The following is a 19,811-nucleotide window of genomic DNA, read 5'->3' as shown; positions in this document are numbered from 1 at the left end:
TAGCTCGGTCTTAGCTTCTCCACCACCTTTGGGGGTGTTCCCCACTTTGACCTCGGGGCTTCCAGTCCATATTCTGCACAGATGTTCCTGTACACTATGCCCGCCACTTGGTTATGTCGTTCCATGTACGATTTCCCTGCCAGCATCTTGTACCCTGCTGTTATGTGCTGGACTGTCTCAGGGGCCTCCTTGCACAACAAGTCTCTATTGCTCTGGTGTTTAGGGCCTGTTCCTAAACACCAGATGGGCAGCTAGGAATAGGGCCTCTGTGCTGTCCTTGAGTCCAGCTTTTTCCAGCCATTGGTAGGATTTCCTGATATCAGCCACTTCAGTTATTTGTCGGTGGTGCATCCCACGTAGGGGCTTGTCCTCCCATGATGGTTCCTCCAGCACCTCAACTTCTGTTCCCCATTGTCTGAGACATTCGCTGAGCACATCGTCTGTTGAGGCTTTGTCCTTGATGTATTTATGGATCAACAATTTCACTGAAAGAGTCAGAAAAACTCTGACGGAGTTGAAAAAAAGCCAAACTACCTCAATTTATATGATGTTATTCTGAAGGAGGCCATATTGTAGCTCATCAGGTCCATGAAATCTTTACATTATACCACAATTAAGCTTTTATTTCACAAAATTTCATCAAAGTTTTGTAAATTGTCAGTTATGGAGTTGACACATCATGGTTGTGACAAGCAACTTAGGAATAAAACAGAAGAATAAACTAAAGAATAACATAAGCTAACCAGAGCTAACTAGCCCTCTTAGCAAAGGAGAGAAAAGACGACGTCATGGGGTCCTCAGAAGTTCTGGTGCCCCCAATAATGCCTGATTTTTTTTTTACATTCTTTTCATTAATGACGGTGTTGACAAAAACTAGGGACAACTTTCAATGGAGTTGGAAAATATATAAAAATGATTTTTAATTCAATTTATTGATACTTTTATATTTATTTATATGACTACTTATACTTAATTGTCACAATATATAATTTTAGTATTTCTTTAATTATTTTAAACTATTATAATGTATTGAGTTATGCTTCTGGACAAGGGCTTTTACAGGCATCATCCACCAACTACAATGCATAAAAAATATTCAGCAAACACCAGGAAAATATACATTGTTGTGCTCACATGACCCAGGTTAGTTGAGTCAGATATTTGAAAAAAATATATTTTGTGTATATTTTATTCAAATTTTGTGCTTTATCCATAGGACCTGTTTTGTCCGTATTCTCAAGAATCACTGAAATAATAGTCTTTACCACCTGTGTAAACTTTGCTAGTGAATGTTATAAAACATAAGTTTTATAATAGGTGTTATATTGTTTAATTTCTAATATAGGCTCTTGTGTCAGATAATCTAATTCAATGTTAGAGAATAATAATTAATTTTTATAATATTTACAGAATCTCAGTTAGCCTTCATAGCGGGGCTGCACACGTATTACACCAAGCACTGTAGCTAATATTAGCTGGTATCGCGCCGTTAGAGATACCAGCTGTTAGAATATTACAGTAAAGTAATATTCTAATAACAATATATACACAATAATATGTCCATCTTACTTGTGAAATGTTGTCTGTGGAGCCCTCACACATCAATAATCCATAGATCCGAACAACAATATCCCTCATTGCTGAGGCATCTTCTGCTGTTTTGGTTGAACAAAGTAGGAGGGTATACTGCTCCAAGATGGCCGCTGTATTTTCTGCGCTGGAGCGGCCATTGTGGGGTCTACTCTTATATTATGTCTATGGGGAGGACAACAAGATGGAAGACTTCTTCAACAACACACTGCACGCCTGTTCGTGCCCTGCTGCTACTTACTGGTGGAGATGGCATATTGCACTATGTAAAACAGCCTTAAATAATGTTTCAAATGCAACGTTCATATGTGCTTTGTAGACATCTTGCTGTAAAACTTTAGGATCAGTTAAATTAAGAAATGTATAACAAATTACAAGTATTGTAATAATACACAAGATACATAACATTTTAAAGTTTGATAATTAACAACTATTATGACATATTTATGACAGATGATGATTCTTGGTTAATGCCAAGTTGTCATAACAAAGACATTTTTGTCTAGGTTAATGACAAGTTGTCATAACAAAGACATTTTTGTCTAGGTTAATGACAAGTTGTCATAACAAAGACATTTTTGCCTTAATGACAAGGGAAACTATAGGCAGGTTAAATATAATCTGTCATTTTAAGTTTCACCAGAAGACTTGCTGCAGCACTTTGATTCATCTTTTACCTCCTCATTCAGTCTGAATACCAACTATTAAATTTGAAAAAACTAATAAACTGACTTTATTCAACATTAGATATTTGTCAGGAAGATCCAATTCAATGAATGACACAATGTAGATCAAAAAGTATTGACATCATATAAAATTTACTAAATTCTTATTCATAATCTGTAAAAAAAAAAAAAAAAAAAAACAACAACAACCAATGTTCTGCACATTCAAGACCAATCTGGAGAGAATTACACAATTTCACCAACTAAACGTAGAAAACAAATTACAGATTCTAAATCAACAAAGCTCCTCTTTCCACTGCTCCGATATCTGTCAAGTGAGATGGTAGTAGATAGGCCTGAAATCTGGCTGTGGAGATGGACCTGACCATTCAGAGCCACATAAAGACGGTTCTAAAGTCGGTCTTCTATCAGCTGAAGAACATTTCCAGGATCAGAGGACTAATGTCTCAGCATCAGAGAAGCTCATCCAGGTGTTTCTCTTTAGTGGCATTGATTAGTACAGCAACGTCTTCCAGGTCTGAGAATCGACTTTAAAATGCTTTAGTTTCTAAATCATCTGGTCTTGCTTCTGCTCTGCATCCAGAACCAGAACCAAACATGTAGAGAAGCAGCATTCAGCATTCAGTTTCTAATCTGGAGCAAATTTCCAGAAAATTGAAAAATAGCCGAAACATTGAGTTCCTTTAAAACCAGACTAAAAACCAGCTGGTTAGAGTTGCCTTTGATTATTTAACAATTATGCATGCAAGGACTGAGGCAAATGTAGAGGACTGTGGAAAATGATACAAGTTTTACGTGTGTGGGGTCGGTTGGACCCCATTTCTGGACACAAGGGTTAAAACTAGAACATCATTGATTCTACTTTAGGTAACAACTTTTATAACTGCTCCTTATTATACCATTGCAATGTAATTTTTATCATGCCAAACACTTGAATTCCCTTCTTGCTTAAATTGGCTATACAAATAAACTTGACTTGCCTTGCATTACTTTTAATGTGTGTGTATGTGTTTTCTATTTTCATCACTTTAATGACATTTTCACTAAGTAATATAAAGCACTACCCTTAATTTTGAAATTTTGAAAACATTTTCAAAATTAAGGTTACAGAAATTTTAAAGTCTAAGACAAAAATATTCCAAAGCCCTTAAAAAGGTCTGACACATGATTTCTTTTTGTTTCTCTTTTTGAACTAACACCTTCTGAATAAGATGGTTTCATTATCCAGGCTGTGGATACTATTCCACAGCTCTATTCTCTATTCTCCTATTGGTTTACACGTTTTCCAAATAAAACTAGTTTTTATAATCTCTGATGTCCCAAAACGTCCCAGGCCTCTTGTTAGGCCTGACTTGTGTTGCCTAAAACTGAGGGGAAAAAATAATCAGTGCCTTCATCACTTCATGTTTTCTACACGATCTTTAAACCAGGTTGCCCAAAGAAATACAGTAAAACCTTAAAAGGTTCTTAAATGCTTTATTTGATCAATTATTGATTCCACCATTGTCTTAATCTGGTGAACTGTCCTACTTCTTTCCTAACCTGTCCTAACTATCAGCCAATAAATAAAGACAGCTCTTTCTTTATAATCAGGGACATAACACTTTAATAAAAACATTGACACACAAAATGAATTATCTTTATATTGATTAAAATCAAATTAAATGTACACACTGTAAAGAATAGCATATTGAAATCATGTTCTCTTTTGGAAAGGCAAAACCTTTCTGGATTTAGATGTTTTAAACATAAACTGTCGCACCTCTTTTGACTGGATACCATAGATAATAGTGTTGAGGCTTCCAGGTATGATATAAAACAGAATGGTGAGGATTTTTCTGTAATACGAGTACTGAGGGAATCGATGCAGAGCAATAACACTAAATCCACTGAATGACAAAACCAGGTAGACAACCAGGTGAGTGCTACAGGTTTTTAGGGCTTTTTTCTTCATTGTTTTGTTCTTACTGGTCAGACATATCACAGCAATCTTCCCATAGGTTAGAACAATGCAGCCAACCGATGCTACCAGCAGTAGCACTGTGTAAAAGAGGCCATAGATGTTATTGATCTCCACACTTTCACAGGAGAGCTTAAACAATGAGGCGTTGTCACACAACGGGTTTGAGACAAAAGTCCTGCATCTGTTAAGCCTGACAGAGAGTCCGATCAGAACCGAAACAAACAAAAAGGGAACACCCCAGGCGCTAACCGACAGCTTCACCAACATCCTGCTGGTCATAATTGCAGAGTAACGCAGAGGGTTGCAGATGGCAACATATCTGTCAAAGGCCATGATCATCAGCACCGTGTGGGAAGTGCTGCTCACCCACTGAGTCAGAAACGCCTGAACCACACACTCATAGTAACTAATGAGGCGCTCAGATGGAGACCTCAAAATATCCACCAGCAGGCGAGGAAAGACTTCTGTAGCTGCAATGATATCACTGACTGTCAGGTTGCAAAACAGAATGTACATGGGCTGGTGAAGGTTCTTCTCAGTAATGACTAGAATCAAAAAAGCCAAGTTAAGAGTCACAGTAAAAATGTAGAAAGCTAGGAACAAGAAAAAGGCGGTGTACACAGCATCCTTTGTAATATCTATGGCCTCCAGCTGGAGCATAAAACTATTGTAGGTGAAGTTTTCCATCAGTCTGAAAACCGAAAGCTGTAACCAGTTATAATAAGTCACAGTACAGCAAAAAGTCTTAACATGAAATACAAATGTAATTTATAGTAGGAAAATTTGCAGACCAAAAGTCTATATTGTTGTAGATTGAGAAAAGCTTTATTTTTCAGCCAACTATTATAGTAAAACCGGCTAGATTCATGAGGATTTTACTGAATAGCTTTTATCAGTGGCAATGCACATGTCGTTCATCTGCAAATGACCTTTTTCCTTTGGTAGGGTGAATATATTCTTCCATACTGAGTGATGTAATCCTGAACAATCATGTCATCATCCTTTCAGCTCAACAACAACACTCGGCCATTACATATGCATCTCACCCTAAATTTTTAACAAAAATCATATCAAAAAGTTTGTTTCTCATTTTAGAAGTTCCATGATTTTATGATAATCTGTTGAAACTGCTAAAATTTTGGACATGAACACATTTTAGTATCTATGAAACATTCTTTACTAATAAAAGTATACACTAAATAGAAAATTATGATCATTGTAATGTGTAGCTAGGAGTTTGGGTCTATCTATAAAAGAAACCACATTTTATGTTTAAGAGAATTTTTTACTGTTGGTTGCTCAAAGGGAATAAAATGTTTCACAAAATGGAGCCAGACAGAAGTCTATCAAACTGAAGAAGCCTCCAAAAGTAAACTACAACAACATTAATAAAAAATTGACCTTTAACCAAAGGACTGTTGATATGGGATGTGCCCTCTCAATCGCCCATTGGCCCCCATGGATAGATACAAGGCTTTTGATGACTCTCCAAGGGCCACAAGACACTTACTCTGAAATCTTAGATCAACTGACTAACTACACTGTATTATCAACACCTCTGATCTGCATAGAAGTCTGACATCGAAAGGGCCTTGTGCCCCTGTCTTCTCCTAGAATTCATCTGGACCCCCAGCAGCACAATACATTATCCCTGTGCTAATATCTAACAGAAGAGAAGCTACTGAAAAAAAATGCAGTCATCTAAAATCAAACCTAATTCTGATGCTATGAGATCCCTGCAACCTCAAATTGAACAATTATTTACCATTGTGTCTGGCTTTGCTAAGTATCAGATCTGTATCAGGAAAAACACTCTTAGTTAACTTCCTCACTGAGCATACATCAGTAAGAGTTCATGCTCAAAGTCAATGAGTCAATGCAAGTGATTATATATTGTCTACTCATGCTCATTAAGGAGAAATGAATGCTGCTAGTTATCATCAGCCTCTTGATCTGTATCGTCCAAGATAAAAGTGTACTTGTTTTAATGACTACTCAACACTGGCTTCATTGGAACAAACTTACTCACTGATTGACTGTATGTAGCTTTGTTTGGGACTTGGCTGAAATGAGGCCTCTCTTGTCCCTTGAGTCTTAATGACCAGCAAGTGATTCAATTAAATCTGGAGTGTTGTGTTCAGAGACTATCATAAAGGGAGTTAATGGCTCCAGGTGGCTCTTTTCATTAACCTTCACTTCTCACTCTTCTGTGAATAAATAGTGTTTGACTTTGGTTCACATTTATTTTTATTTACTCCTTATTTAACCATGAAAATAGCTAATTGCCATTGAAAATTCATTTTCAAGTTACCTTTGATTGATTATTGGGTCATGCCAATGTATTTGTGGCAGTAAATCTAATGAACACAGGAAAGTCCTTATCTCCACTGGTGCTAAAGGCTAGCATGTTATGATCAACCATAACTTTATAATGAAGCTTTACTAATCTATTTACATGTGAAGTTCATAAGGCATCCAGTCAATGGATGTGGGTTATGAATAGTTGTTTTTTTTAATTCAATTTTTTATTGAGGAACAACATTAAAAGTATGCATCTCATTTGTTCACAAAAGTTGGTACAGTCTTATACAATCTTCTATTCAGTTTGTTATATTGATCTATATAGCATACCCTTTCAGGTGATTATTCCGGCTCCAGTTTTAAATGTTCCATTTTCCTTTACTCCTCCTCCACCCCAATTCCACACAGGAGAGTGGGGAGGAAAGAGTTTGAGCAAGTCTGTATCACATCAGAATAACTTTTCTGAACCGTAAAACAAATAGTCCAAACCAAACAGAGTAGCTGAGGAACAATGGGTGTCACTTCACTTTAATTAGTATCAGATCTGGTGTTCATGAAAGTCTGCCACGGGGTCCAACACCTTTTGAATCTGTCTTGTTCCATTTTCAATGCAAATGTCAGTTCTTCCATCTTGCAAATGTCTTGGATGATGTTTATCCAGTCTTCTAGTGTGGGCGTTGTCAGTCATCCATTTCCGAGTGATTGCTTTTTTACCAGCACTTAGCATTATGTTGAACATGTATGTTTTATAAAATCCCTTTACACAGTTTGGTCATTTGCCCAGGATCATAGTCTCAAAGTTTGGAGCAAAATTGGCCCCAATAACAGTCTCCATACTTTGTTTGATTATCTTCCAGTAAGAAAATAGCTTGGGACAGCTCCAAAAGATATGAAAATGTCCAGCTTGTTTCAACCCACATAACCTCCAGCATGTTTTATCTGAATCTCTGCACCTCTGAGCTGGTGTTTTGAAGAAGCATGTAACAGTCTTCCAAGTGAATTCCCTATATACTAGTGATGATGTACATTTCCAACAGTTATTCAAAATGTCTATCCAGTCATCAATGTGAATTTGGTGGTTCCCTTCTTTATCCCATTTCTCTTTAATATATAATGTACTCTCCTTTCAGGTTTTGTATTTCATTATACATTTTGGATGTTAATTTATTAACGGAGGTTGATTGATACAATTTTAGAAAGATATTTAATATACCAACAAATGTTCTGTCTGGATCATCCTTATTTGCTTTTTCTAAATAGTAAAAGTTAGTTTGTAGATAACGAAAAAATCTCTGTTATCAAGACCATATTTTTGCTTAATGTCTTGAAAGGTTCTCAGACAACCTTTGTGATATAGATGTTTGTATTTTACCAAGCCCTTTTTTTTTTAAAAAAAAAGATCGATTCTCTTTGCTTTTAAAATAACACAAAACAGTGTAAAAAGACCTCCACACAGGACCTCAATAATTTATGTATGTATTTTTATTTTGATAGCTGCCGATTAAACTGAAAGTTACAACATTGACATGATTATATGAGTAGTTTTTACCGAGAAATCAATCAGAAGCGCCGTGAAAATGGTCAGATCCGCCGGATCCACTTCTCTGGCTGCAATGCGCGCTCCCGACACAGGGGGAACAGATTTTCACGGGGGAACAGAATTTCTCACAAGACTGGGAACGGTGTTTGGAATTTGATCTTTTTTTCCTTGAGGACCCTTCTTCACTTCAATGTACTCACATTGGCGTTTTAACACGTCTGGAGCATAATCGTGGTCCACTATGACTTTTCTCCCCGCCACCATGAAGCCTTTCTTTTGCCAGGCTTGTTTTAGCATTTCATCTTTTACGTTAGATGTGCCGAACTTGACTATTATGGAACGCGGGGGGGGGGGGGGGGGGCTTCAGGTGGAGCTCTGGGACCCAAAGAGCGGTGAGCTCTTTCAGTGTTCAGGTCGAGTGATTTCGGAATGTCCAGTTTATCTCGGAGTAGATTGTCTATGAAGGCTGAGAAAGACAGTGAGCCATCCTCAGAGCCTTCTACAACGCCATGGAGCCTTAAATTGTCCCTTCTCAATCTCCCCTCGAGTTCCACCAGCTTATAGCCTCAAATTCATCTTGTACTTTACTTAGCTTCATAACCACCTCTTCGAGCTGCTGATTTCTGTTCTCCGCTTCCAAGATGCGTGTCTCTGCCTCGTCCAGTCTTCTGTTTACATTCTTTATCTCCTCTTTAACCTCTCGGAAGCCATCACCATTTTCTCGACATGAAAAATGTCGAGAAAATGGACATTTTCTCGACAGCTGAGACTCAGCTGTCTCAGCTAACGAGACAGCTGAGTCAGCTAACGAGACTCAGCTGTCTCGTTAGCTGAGTTGTTAGCCACTAATGATGCTTCAGAGTCCGAGAGGCTAGCCATACATTCTTCGTTCATTTCTTCTTCTCTTAACATCGATTTTCGGGACAACAAAGTGCTCCTTGATTTGGATTTGGGCATTCCGGCTAACTTTTAAGTTTATTTTATATCCCGCATTTGTAAATAACCTTTGCCTTTTAAAATTTGTCGGGGAGCCACCTGGTTAAGCTGTCGCCATCTTGCTTGCTCACCCGGAAGTCCTGAATAGGTGTTTTTTTGGAGGCGAGATGATTTCCAAAGCTGGAAAATTTAAATGTGATCCATAAAGAAATGACATTAAAAACAATACTTCTATAAGATTTGTGAAAATTTATCTAATATTTGTCTGGTATTGATGGTATGACAGTGACTCAGGAGGAAGGACTTTGTCTTGGAAAAAAGTTCCTGCTTTGAACCCCTGCTCTGTTCAGTCTCACCACATGAAAGATTATGTAATCCTGTTCATAATCAGTGATAAGAAGTTTATCATAATTGAACAGAAATGTAAGTCCTTTTAGACCTTAGTGAATGTCACTATTACCCTCCTGTATTTTGGTGTTATTCTCTGAGCTCTTATTAACATCTAATTCTTGGTTTCCATGTTCCTCCCTAAAGGCTAATTAGCATCAGAAACTGTTTGTAAATGTTTGTTAGAGAACAGTTCACTGTGGACCTCATTAATGATTACATTTGCTTAAGAAACAACAGCTCTTCTTCTTGGCTGTGGCAACTAGAACAACCAGTGATGAAACTAATGCATCATATTGAATCATTTGAGTGTTTTGGGCAAACTAATTGAAAAGCAAAAGTTGACAAAGTAAATACAATCAAAAGTCTTTACTAAGTAGTTTTTCAGTAAGTTTAATCCTTTGAAAATTCTGTTAAGTAAGAATAAAAAAAATATCTGTTCTAAAATAAAAATCATTGCCATGTAAGACTTGAAAGACAAAGAAAAGCAAACTGGTAAATATGCATTGTCTGTAAAATTCAAAAACTACATTCAAACCCTGCACTAATATCTGTCCTGGACCCCCTTTTCCCCAAAAGAAAAACCCAAAGGTCAGATTTTCCTGTTATAGCTAAAACATACTTCCAAAGTTTCTTGCTTTTTATTCTACCCATGATGGTAGGATTTAGGCAAACAGTTAAACCCTGTCAAGAGAGGGTAATCCAGGTTCAAAGCCTTGGCTCCAGATGTGGTGGAACTGATTCTCAGCCTTCCTGCTTCATGCTCAGCACTTAACTACTGCAGTGGTTAAAATATACTTTCAGACCAACGTTATCTGCACTAAGCGAACCCATGGTTTTGAAACTTGAGACCCTTTCATCGTGAGCAGGCCTTCAGATTCCATCCATTAACAGCCTTGGTGTGTCAGAGAGCAAGCTTGACTCTGAGTCAAACATGCAGACACATGTTTAGCACTTTGTGTTATTTCTCAATAGTTTATCATTTTAGGCTTCCTTTCTTATTCTGCTTCTGAGTGTGTGGTTCAAGCTTTTATTGGACGTTTGTCACCACTTCCCACACAGTGCTTATGGTCATGGCCTTCGACAGATATGTGGCCATCTGTTGTCCTCTGTTACAGCACAATAATGACCAAAGCTGATAGCACTGTCCTGGGGCGTGCCGTTTGTTCTGGTTGGGATTCCACTGGGTCTGACTGTGAGGCTAAAACAATGCAAGACCCTCATCACCAACCCTTTCTGTGATAATTCCTCACTTTTCAAGCTCTTCAGTGAGAGTAGGATCATTAATAATATTGAGGGTCTAACGTTCACTGGGCTTCTGTTTTGTAGCATCTATTGGCTGCACTGTTCTCACCGATGGGATCAAATTTTAGAATTTTTAATACGAGTTTCCAAACCAAAGAAAACGGCGAAGAGACAAGCTGTTTTTGTGAATTTATTCTTTGCAGAAAAGTAAAGGAGGGGCTTCTTGCAGCCCAGAGAATGCAGCTCTAGAAAACAAAGATTACATATTTTCTATTATACACCTAATTATATCGGAAGTAATATCTATGCATGCAGGTGTTCTTCACTTCCAGAATCAAAACAATAACAACAGGGTTACAAGACATTTAGTCATACAGATAGTCTCCTGCAGTCATTAGTACTGTTCCACTTGGTTCAGTTCACTGAGAGATAAATGTTAAATGTAAATTTTCCACCACATTCATTAAGCTTGTCTCTGTCAGGCTGCCCCAGGGCAGCTTTGGCTACAGTGTAGCTTACCATCATCAGTGGTGAATGGGTGAATGATGAAATCATGCAGTCATATTTAATAAATTAGAATGCATGTTGTGATAAAGCCTGTTTGTCAGATTAGAAGTACCATTTCAAAATAATGTTTAAACATTTTATATTTCATTAAGCCCACATATCTGTATTAAATAAAATTTTAATGATATTGTATTCTAAGTAGGGCCTCCTATGCAATGCATGGAAGGCATCTGTTATTCTACACTTCAAAAAAACTGCTGCTTTCTTTCACACTTTTAGGCTGTGGCCTGAACTGCAGCTTGCACTCACTTCCAGGCTGCATCCTGGAAGTGAGATTATGTGACTTAATCAAATGATTAAGTCACATAGTTGCAAAGGATCTATATATCCAGTAACAGGATGTCTGGGAGTGAGATATACATTTGAATTAGCCAATGGAAAAGGAGCGAAACATCTAGCAGCTATGTAATTTGATATTACTAGATACATTCAGATAACATACCTGTATTTAATTCATCCACTAAGTAGACTCTGACTTGCAGATTCCACCCCCTCTTCCATTTTCAAGGGCTCTGCAAACTGTGAAATAATGGCATCCATTACAACACCCTCCAATCAATAGGACATCGATACTGTCCTATCAGTTGAACATGTTCCAAACTGTCGTGTGTATTCAGGGTAAGTGTCCAGTTAATTCAACTTTACCAACATACATACACACATACAGTCGTGTTTTCATATCTTGTGAGGACATTGACTTCCATTCATTTTCTGCATTCTACCCTTTACCCTGCCCCTAACCAAAACTCAATTCACACCTTAGTCCTAAATCTAACCCCTGACCCAAAAACAACTTTTCCCCTTGTGGGGACCAGACTTTGGTCCCCACAAGGAGCAATGGGTCCCCACAACATATTATGTGTCAGGAAAATGGTCCCCACAAGGTATTACGTATTACAAACAAATACATGCCCACACACATGCACAACCATGCATACACACACGCAGCTCCTCGCCCACCAAACAAACACTTTCAATCAGCTGAGAATCACGAGTCCCGTTTAAAGTTAATTATGGTAACTTTTATATAAAACAAATAAATTAATAATGAAATAAAACTTTCCCTGTAGAGGAGGAATTGAGGGTCCGTTCACCTGTACTGGCCCAAGTTCAGCTTCTTGTCCAAGGATAGAGGCCCACTCTAAGTGTAAACTAGAGTGGGGAGGTTGGAATATGTGAATCTGCTTGCTCGTCTTCACTGTCAGATGAGATGTTCATTACAGGGTCTGCACCTGCCACATCGCTTTCATTACAGATTAAACCTATAGAATGATTTAAAAACAGAACCAGTTACTTTCCTGAATGACTCAAATACAAAGGGTTTTTGTCCTGCTTACAGTAATAAACAATTTTAAACTTACTAACGGATGAGGATGGCCTGGGAGTCGGTGAAGCTTATATATGTATATATACATATACAAATATATATACACACACATATATATATATATATATATATATATATATATTATACTAGCCAGTTCAACCCTGCACTAGTTTAAGCGTTGACCCGTTGCTGCTTGTTATGACGCGTTGAGCGGCTAACATTGTACTTGTTGATCGCGGTAACATCAACTCCGATCTTGTTGTAGTCAAACTCCACACTTGTTCCGGTCAGATAAACATTTGAGAACAATATCCATTTATTGTTCTTACACGGCAACAGTGTTTAACAATGATTCCGTCACAGCGGTCAAAAACTTGTATGCCCTTCCGGGTTCAACACCTGACAGCTACCCGTCACCTCTTGATTTATATATTGGAGCCAACAGCCCCGTCTAGTGGCCAAAAAACAAAATACACATAATTGGCTCCAATACACCGGCCCCTAATTGGCATAGTAAATAAATATGCCAATTCCAAACCAACAATAATACAAGAGACATTATGTGACACAAATGACATTAACTCATTAATTTAGATACCATACACCATGCAAAGTTTTGAAATCGGTCTCTCAATAATATTGGACTTAGTTTTCAGCTTCACTGACCTCACAAAGCCATGACTGTCTGGAAACACTTCCAAAACCCTTCCAAGAAGCCAGGATCCTCGAGGTGCAGAAGGATCCATGATGACCACAATTTCTCCAACAGCGAGACTTTTCCTCTTCTCGTTCCATTTCTGCCTTTTTTGAAGCAAGGGTAAATATTCTCGAACCCATCTCTTCCAAAACAGGTCAGCCAGGTATTGCACCTGTTTCCATCGTCTTCTTACATACTGATCCTCTGGCTTAAATATTCCAGGGGGAAGTGAAGGCTTTCCGCAGAGTAAGAGTAGATGATTGGGGGTAAGTGGCTCCAGATCACTTGGATCATCTGAAAGGGTTGTAATAGGACGATCATTCAAGATGGCTTCTGCTTCACACATTACTGTATTTAGCCCTTCATCATCAAGAGTTTGCTGGCGGAGCACTGAGTTGAGTACTCTTCTTACCAGACGAATCATTCGTTCCCAAACACCACCAAAATGGGAAGCAGCAGGTGGATTAAAAATCCAATTAATTTCCACCTGTGCCAAAAATGACTTTATTGCGTCCTGGTTTAAATCAACAAGAGCTTCTTTCAGTTCTCTCTCAGCACCAACCAGGTTTGTTCCATTATCAGACCATAGCTGTTTGACTTGTCCTCTTCTGCTGATAAATCTCCTCAATGCATTGATGCAAGAATCTGTGTCAAGTGTAGCTGCAATCTCCAAATGGATGGCTCGGCTTGCCAGGCAGGTAAACAAAACACCATACCTCTTGCAGCGTGTTCTTCCCCTTTTAACTTCAAATGGTCCAAAATAATCAACCCCAGTATTAAAAAAGGGGGGATGATCTGGGAGAATCCTCGCAACAGGTAAGTCAGCCATTTTTTGCGTTAAGGGTTGGCTATTGTATCGCCTGCAGATGCTGCACTCACCAATGACCTTTCTCACAGCAGAATTTGCTTTCGTAATCCAGAACTTTTTTCTTACAGCTGACAGTGTGTGTGCCCGTCCTGCATGTCCAAGAACTTGATGAAAATGCCTGAGGATTAGCTTGGAGATGTGTTGCTCTTTGGCCAGAATTATCGGATGTTTTACTTCCTCTGGCATTGCACTTCTATGAAGTCGGCCTCCAACTCTTAAAATGTCGTTTTCTAAAACTGGATCCAACACATAGATAGAGCTCATACGGCTCACTTTAGAGTTATGTGACAGAGCTTTAATCTCATGCTGGAATTTTTGCTGCTGACAGTACAAAATGATGAAGAACTCTGCACTCTGGAGCTCTGCTAATGACAAATTTCCACCTTTTGAGTCATCAGTGGTCTTTTGGCGCCTTCTTGTGTTCATCTGATGCACAACTGGGTTTTTGTCCATTAAAGGGTTCAGCTGTTTTCTCACTTTACATTTTTCCTTTAAGACACACTTCAGCCTTAGGTACCAAGCCACTGCTCTTTTAAGTCTTCTCCAATCTGAAAAATATGCAATAAGCTGGTCTGTAGGTGCAGGAGTGTCAAGGCCAATGGTGTGAACTGCAGCCTCCCTCTTAACCTCTTTGTCACTGACATCCAATTTTACATCAATCACCCCTTTAGGCCACCTTTCTTCATCTTTCCACAGGAACTCTGGTCCATCCAGCCACTTTCTGGTTTTCAGAAAGTCTGAAACTTTCAGGCCATGAGACACATAATCAGCCGAGTTTTCTTTTGTGCCGACGTGATTCCACTGAGTAGGTTCCGACAAATTTCTGATGGTTGCAATTCTATTTGCCACAAACGTGTGAAATCGTCTGTCTTCATTATTGATGTATTTTAACACAGATGTGCTATCAGTCCAAAACATTGACTTTTCCAGGTGTATATTCAGCTCTGCTTTGACCATAGCATCCACTTTCACTGCTAAGACAGCAGCTGAAAGTTCCAGCCTGGGAATGGTGATGACTTTCAGTGGCGTTACTCGGGCCTTCCCCATAAGAAAGGCAACATGAACGGTGTTTTCGTAATTTATCATCCGAATGTACACAACAGTTCCATATCCAGTTTCACTAGCATCTGAAAAATTGTGTAATTGTGCATGCTTTATGGCTCCAAACCCCACAGGTTTTATGCAGCGGTTGACACTAAAAGTAGACAGTAGCGCAAGCTCCTCCAACCATCTTCTCCATTTGTGTAAAATGTCTTGTGGCAGTGCATCATCCCAGCTACAGCCTCTTTTACACAGTTCCTGCTGCATCAGTTTTGCTTCCAGTGTCACTGGAGCCAGGAAACCCAAAGGATCATACACAGAACTATTCACAGATAACATTCCACGCCGGGTCAGGGCTTGCTGTTTCAGCTTTATCTTAAACTGGAAGGCATCAGTCTCCACACACCACTGCAGACCCAAAGCTCTTTCCATTGGAAGCTTATCAATATCCAGATCCAACATCTTCAAATCTTTAGCTCTCTGCTCTTCTGAGATGGCCTGCAGAACAACACGACTGTTGCTTATCCATTTTTCCAATGTGAAGCCTCCCTTTTCACACAGAGCAACAAGATCGTTTATCAAATTGATAGCTTCCTCTTCAGTGGCTGCACTTTTGAGGCAATCATCAACATAAAAGTTCTGCCTTACAGTTTCTATGACCTCTTGTGGGAATTCATTTTGGTTGTCTTGGGCAGTTCTTCTTAAAGCATAGGCTGCACAGCTTGGGGATGAAACGGCTCCAAATAGATGGACCATCATCCTATAAGGTACTGGTTCCTGTGTAATGTCTCCATTTGGCCACCAAAGAAAGCGGAGGAAGTCTCGATCTCCTTCTGGCACCTGCACTTGATGAAACATAGCTTTGATGTCTCCCATTATGGCTATTGACTCCTCTCTGAACTTCATAAGAACCCCCAGCAGAGTGTTAGTGAGGTTGGGGCCTGGCAGCAACTCACTATTCAAAGACACTCCTCTAAATATTGCAGCGCAGTCAAACACCACACGTAGAGATTTCTTTCTTGGATGGTAAACCCCATGGTGGGGAATGTACCACATTCTTCCATTGTCACAATGCAAAAGGTGCTCCGGTACACGTTCAGCATATCTGCATGAAATGATGTTATTCATGTACTCCACATACTCCTGATGAAAGTTTTGATTAAACTTTAATCTTTTCCTGAGACTTTGTAATCTCTGTTTGGCAACAGCAAAGTTATTTGGTAAATAGACATCCTTTCTTTTAAATGGCAGGTTCAAGCAATACTTTCCATCCTGTATTGCTGCAGATGTTTCCATAATATTGAGAAACGTTTCGTCTTCTCTGGACATTTCTTGTTTATCAGTTGATTCTTCACAGAAATCATGGTCATACTGGCGTTTGAGAAGTTCTTCCAGCTTACTCACTGAGATTCTGTTCACTGATACAGATGAGACTTCTTGAGTACTGTTGCTATCCAAGGGCCCATTGACCACCCAGCCAAGTACAGTTCTGACGGCATATGGACCATTGTTCTGACTGTTAATGACTTCCCAAGGTTCCAATAACCTTGGAGCATTGGTACCAATTAACAGATCAACCTCAGCATTTATGGATGGCATGTGAACTCTTGACAAATATGGCCACTTTATTAGATCTTCGGATGTTATCATATCATCTTTGGTCACAGGCATCTGTCTCTGCGTAATAATTTCTGGCAGAGGATAAAATGTATTACTCTCCAGACCAGCCACCTCAAGATTACAGAGAGAAAATGCTGAACTTATTTTAGCTTGGCCCATTGTTCGAAGGAGGACTTGTGTTCGCTTTCCTGTGAGGTTCAGTTGATGCATCAGCCTCTCAGAGCAAAATGTTCCAGTGCTGCCTGGATCCAAGAAGGCATATGTCTGGATGGCACATAGTCCTTTCATTGCTTTAACCTTTACAGGAAGCATAGATAGCATTCCACGGTCCTTACCGGCCCCTTTATGGCCACATGTTGCATTCACAATTGATGGGACCTCTGGTATTCCTGTTTCAGACTCGTCAGAAACTGTTTCTCTTCTTATATGTAGCACAGTTGGATGACTTTCATTACAAATTTCACAAGTCAATCGTGCTTCACAATTCCTGCTAATGTGACCCCACTGCAGACAGCCAAAACACAATCCTTTTCTTCTCAACAGAAGTACTTTGTCCTTGTGAAGTTTTCTTTTAAATTGTTTGCATTCTTCTAGTGGATGAGCTTCTGAACAACAAACACAACAGCCATCACTTCCTCCAGCTGCAGCATGTTGCTGATCAACCTCTCCTGAAGCACTCACAGTTGTTACGGTACTGGCCACTACATTCCCCTTGGTCTTAATCCCAAGTTGTTGCCGTTGACGACTGATGGATGATGTACTGAAGCTGTAATCTTGTAACTCTCCGAAAAACGGATCTGACAAAATCTTAACATGTCGCTCAATGAATGCAACCATATCACCAAATCCTGCCCGGTATCCAGTTGTCTCCATTATATCATAAGCTTTATTTCTCCAACACTCTCGTAACTTGTATGGCAGCTTAGCAAGGATTGCTCTCATATTTACGGGCATATTCAGCTCCTGCACATACTCAAGCTCTTCCATTACATTACAGCAGCCACGCAAAAATAAAGAATAACTCTGTAATAACCTAATGTCCTCAGTTCTTATTGTTGGCCAAGACAAAGCCTTGTTAATATATGCAGTTGCAGCTTTGTAAGGGTTTCCAAAATGTTCCTGCAATAAAGTCCTTGCTACAGTATAGCCGTAATCTGGGTCCATATGCTGACAACTGCGCACCAGCTCACGAGGTTGACCTTTAGTAAATTGTTCCAAGTAGTATAGACAGTCCGCCTTAGTTGCTTTGATTTCAACTCCCTGTTCGAAGGCTTTAATAAAGGTTCTGTACTGCAGAGGATCACCATCAAAAACAGGAATGTCCCGTGGTGGGAGAGTCATGCTCTGTTGCTGCTTTACTAAAGCTGCTGTGATTTCAGTTTGTCTGCTCATGATGGTGAGAAGTTCTCCAGGTAATTGTAAACTGTTTGATGGTTGGGTTATATTCTCATGTTTAGAATGCTCCTTTGATTGTATTTGGGTTCCACTGGCTTTATGTTGATCCCACACAGGGTGCTGGTTTGCTGCTATGGTTCTCTTTGGTCTCACATCCATAGGTTTGTTTTCCTTTGATGCCATCTTTAATTCATTTCTTTGTTTAGTCTGGTTTACATCGTCCTGTTGAGTTGTTGGAATTTCCATTTCATTTTTAGGAAGAAACTCTTTCACAGATGGGTCCAAACTTTGCTTTAATCCCTTTGTCTTTGGTTTCCTTTTATAATATGAGCTCACTGAGTTTGATGTTTGTGAAGTACACTCCAGGTTCAAATTATACATTTCCATTTGCAAGTCAGATTCAGCCAACTCAGTTTCCAGTGCGAGCATCTCTTTTCTTTTCCTCAGTTTCTCCTCCTCTTCTTCAATAGCATGTCTTTCTTTTACAGCTTTCACACGGGCCAAAACTGAAGCCCTTTTAGCTGCTGCCTTTAACTTTACAGAAGAAGTTATGCTGGTATTAACACTCATTTGTGAATGTCCACTGCCAGCATTTGACACACTGTCAGCGGGATTTACATCATCATCATCATTAACATCGTCATCATCACCATCATCATCTTTGCTAATTGCAGTTTGAGAGACCCACTTATTTACACTAGAAATACATTCATTATTAGGAATCATTTTTGCTTTAAACCATGCCTCATGATTTTCTTTTTCATCATGTGGCAAAAACACCAGAAAAGATTCATGCAAACATTTGGCATCATCACACAACTTAATCAACCTTTCAAGAGCACTTAAAACCTTTGTTTTTTCACCTTTATACATTAAATCATGAATTTCATGTCTTATATGACCCGTTTTGTTTAATTTTAATTTTCTTTCCTTCTGTAATGTTTCAAGTTTTTCAGCCAAGGCCTTTTCTGTTAGTTTAACTGTACGTTTTTGAGATTCTCCACCAACAGCCAACTGTTCAGTCTCTGTATTTTCGTCCATTTCCATAGTGCCAAAGTCCACTTGAAAGACAAACGCGCAAAACTATTAAATGAGCCTCAAACGCAAAGAGGCAATGCCCAATGTTATTATTTAAACGCCTAGATTACCAATGCATCGGTTTTAATGTGTGCACACAGTAGAAAGTAATGGCCATCAAAGGTGTAGCGCTACACATACCTCGTTGGGCGCCTGTTGACATTTCATAATCCAATCCACAACGACCTTCAGTGACCAGCGATCTGATCCTCCTCAATCAGTGCCCGTCCGCCACCGCGTCCATCCGATCCATCGCTGCTGCGGTCTTGTCCACTGCGTTATGTCCTTTCAATCACAAATTGCCTGCCACCGCGTCCATCCGATCGTTTTTTTTTGTTTTGTTTTTTGGTTTTAAGTCTGTAGCGTCCAGCTACCAAACGACAGCTCCTCACAGTCCAAACGGTCTCAGTCTGCTCCACATAATTTCCATCACTTTGCTCAAAAACATTCGAGTTCATCAGAGTCCAAAAAAGGCAAGTTTTTGACAGTATACTAGCCAGTTCAACCCTGCACTAGTTTAAGCGTTGACCCGTTGCTGCTTGTTATGACGCGTTGAGCGGCTAACATTGTA

The 19,811-nt window shown here is 39.2% G+C and overlaps 1 protein-coding gene across 1 annotated transcript; it reads right to left on the bottom strand.

The window, feature by feature from the left end:
• Nucleotides 1–3,972: 3,972 nt before the first annotated feature.
• LOC106910635 (olfactory receptor 2F1-like) lies at nucleotides 3,973–4,929 on the bottom strand. Its single transcript, XM_014977316.2, has one exon. It carries the CDS (start codon nucleotides 4,924–4,926, stop codon nucleotides 3,973–3,975), a length of 954 nt encoding a protein of 317 aa, XP_014832802.2. The 5' UTR covers nucleotides 4,927–4,929.
• Nucleotides 4,930–19,811: the final 14,882 nt, after the last annotated feature.

This window comes from Poecilia mexicana, unplaced genomic scaffold, assembly GCF_051168715.1.
Source record: "Poecilia mexicana isolate PSO_F unplaced genomic scaffold, ASM5116871v1 scaffold_14, whole genome shotgun sequence".
Taxonomy (NCBI): domain Eukaryota; kingdom Metazoa; phylum Chordata; class Actinopteri; order Cyprinodontiformes; family Poeciliidae; genus Poecilia; species Poecilia mexicana.
This window is presented reverse-complemented; position numbering and strand designations above follow the sequence as displayed.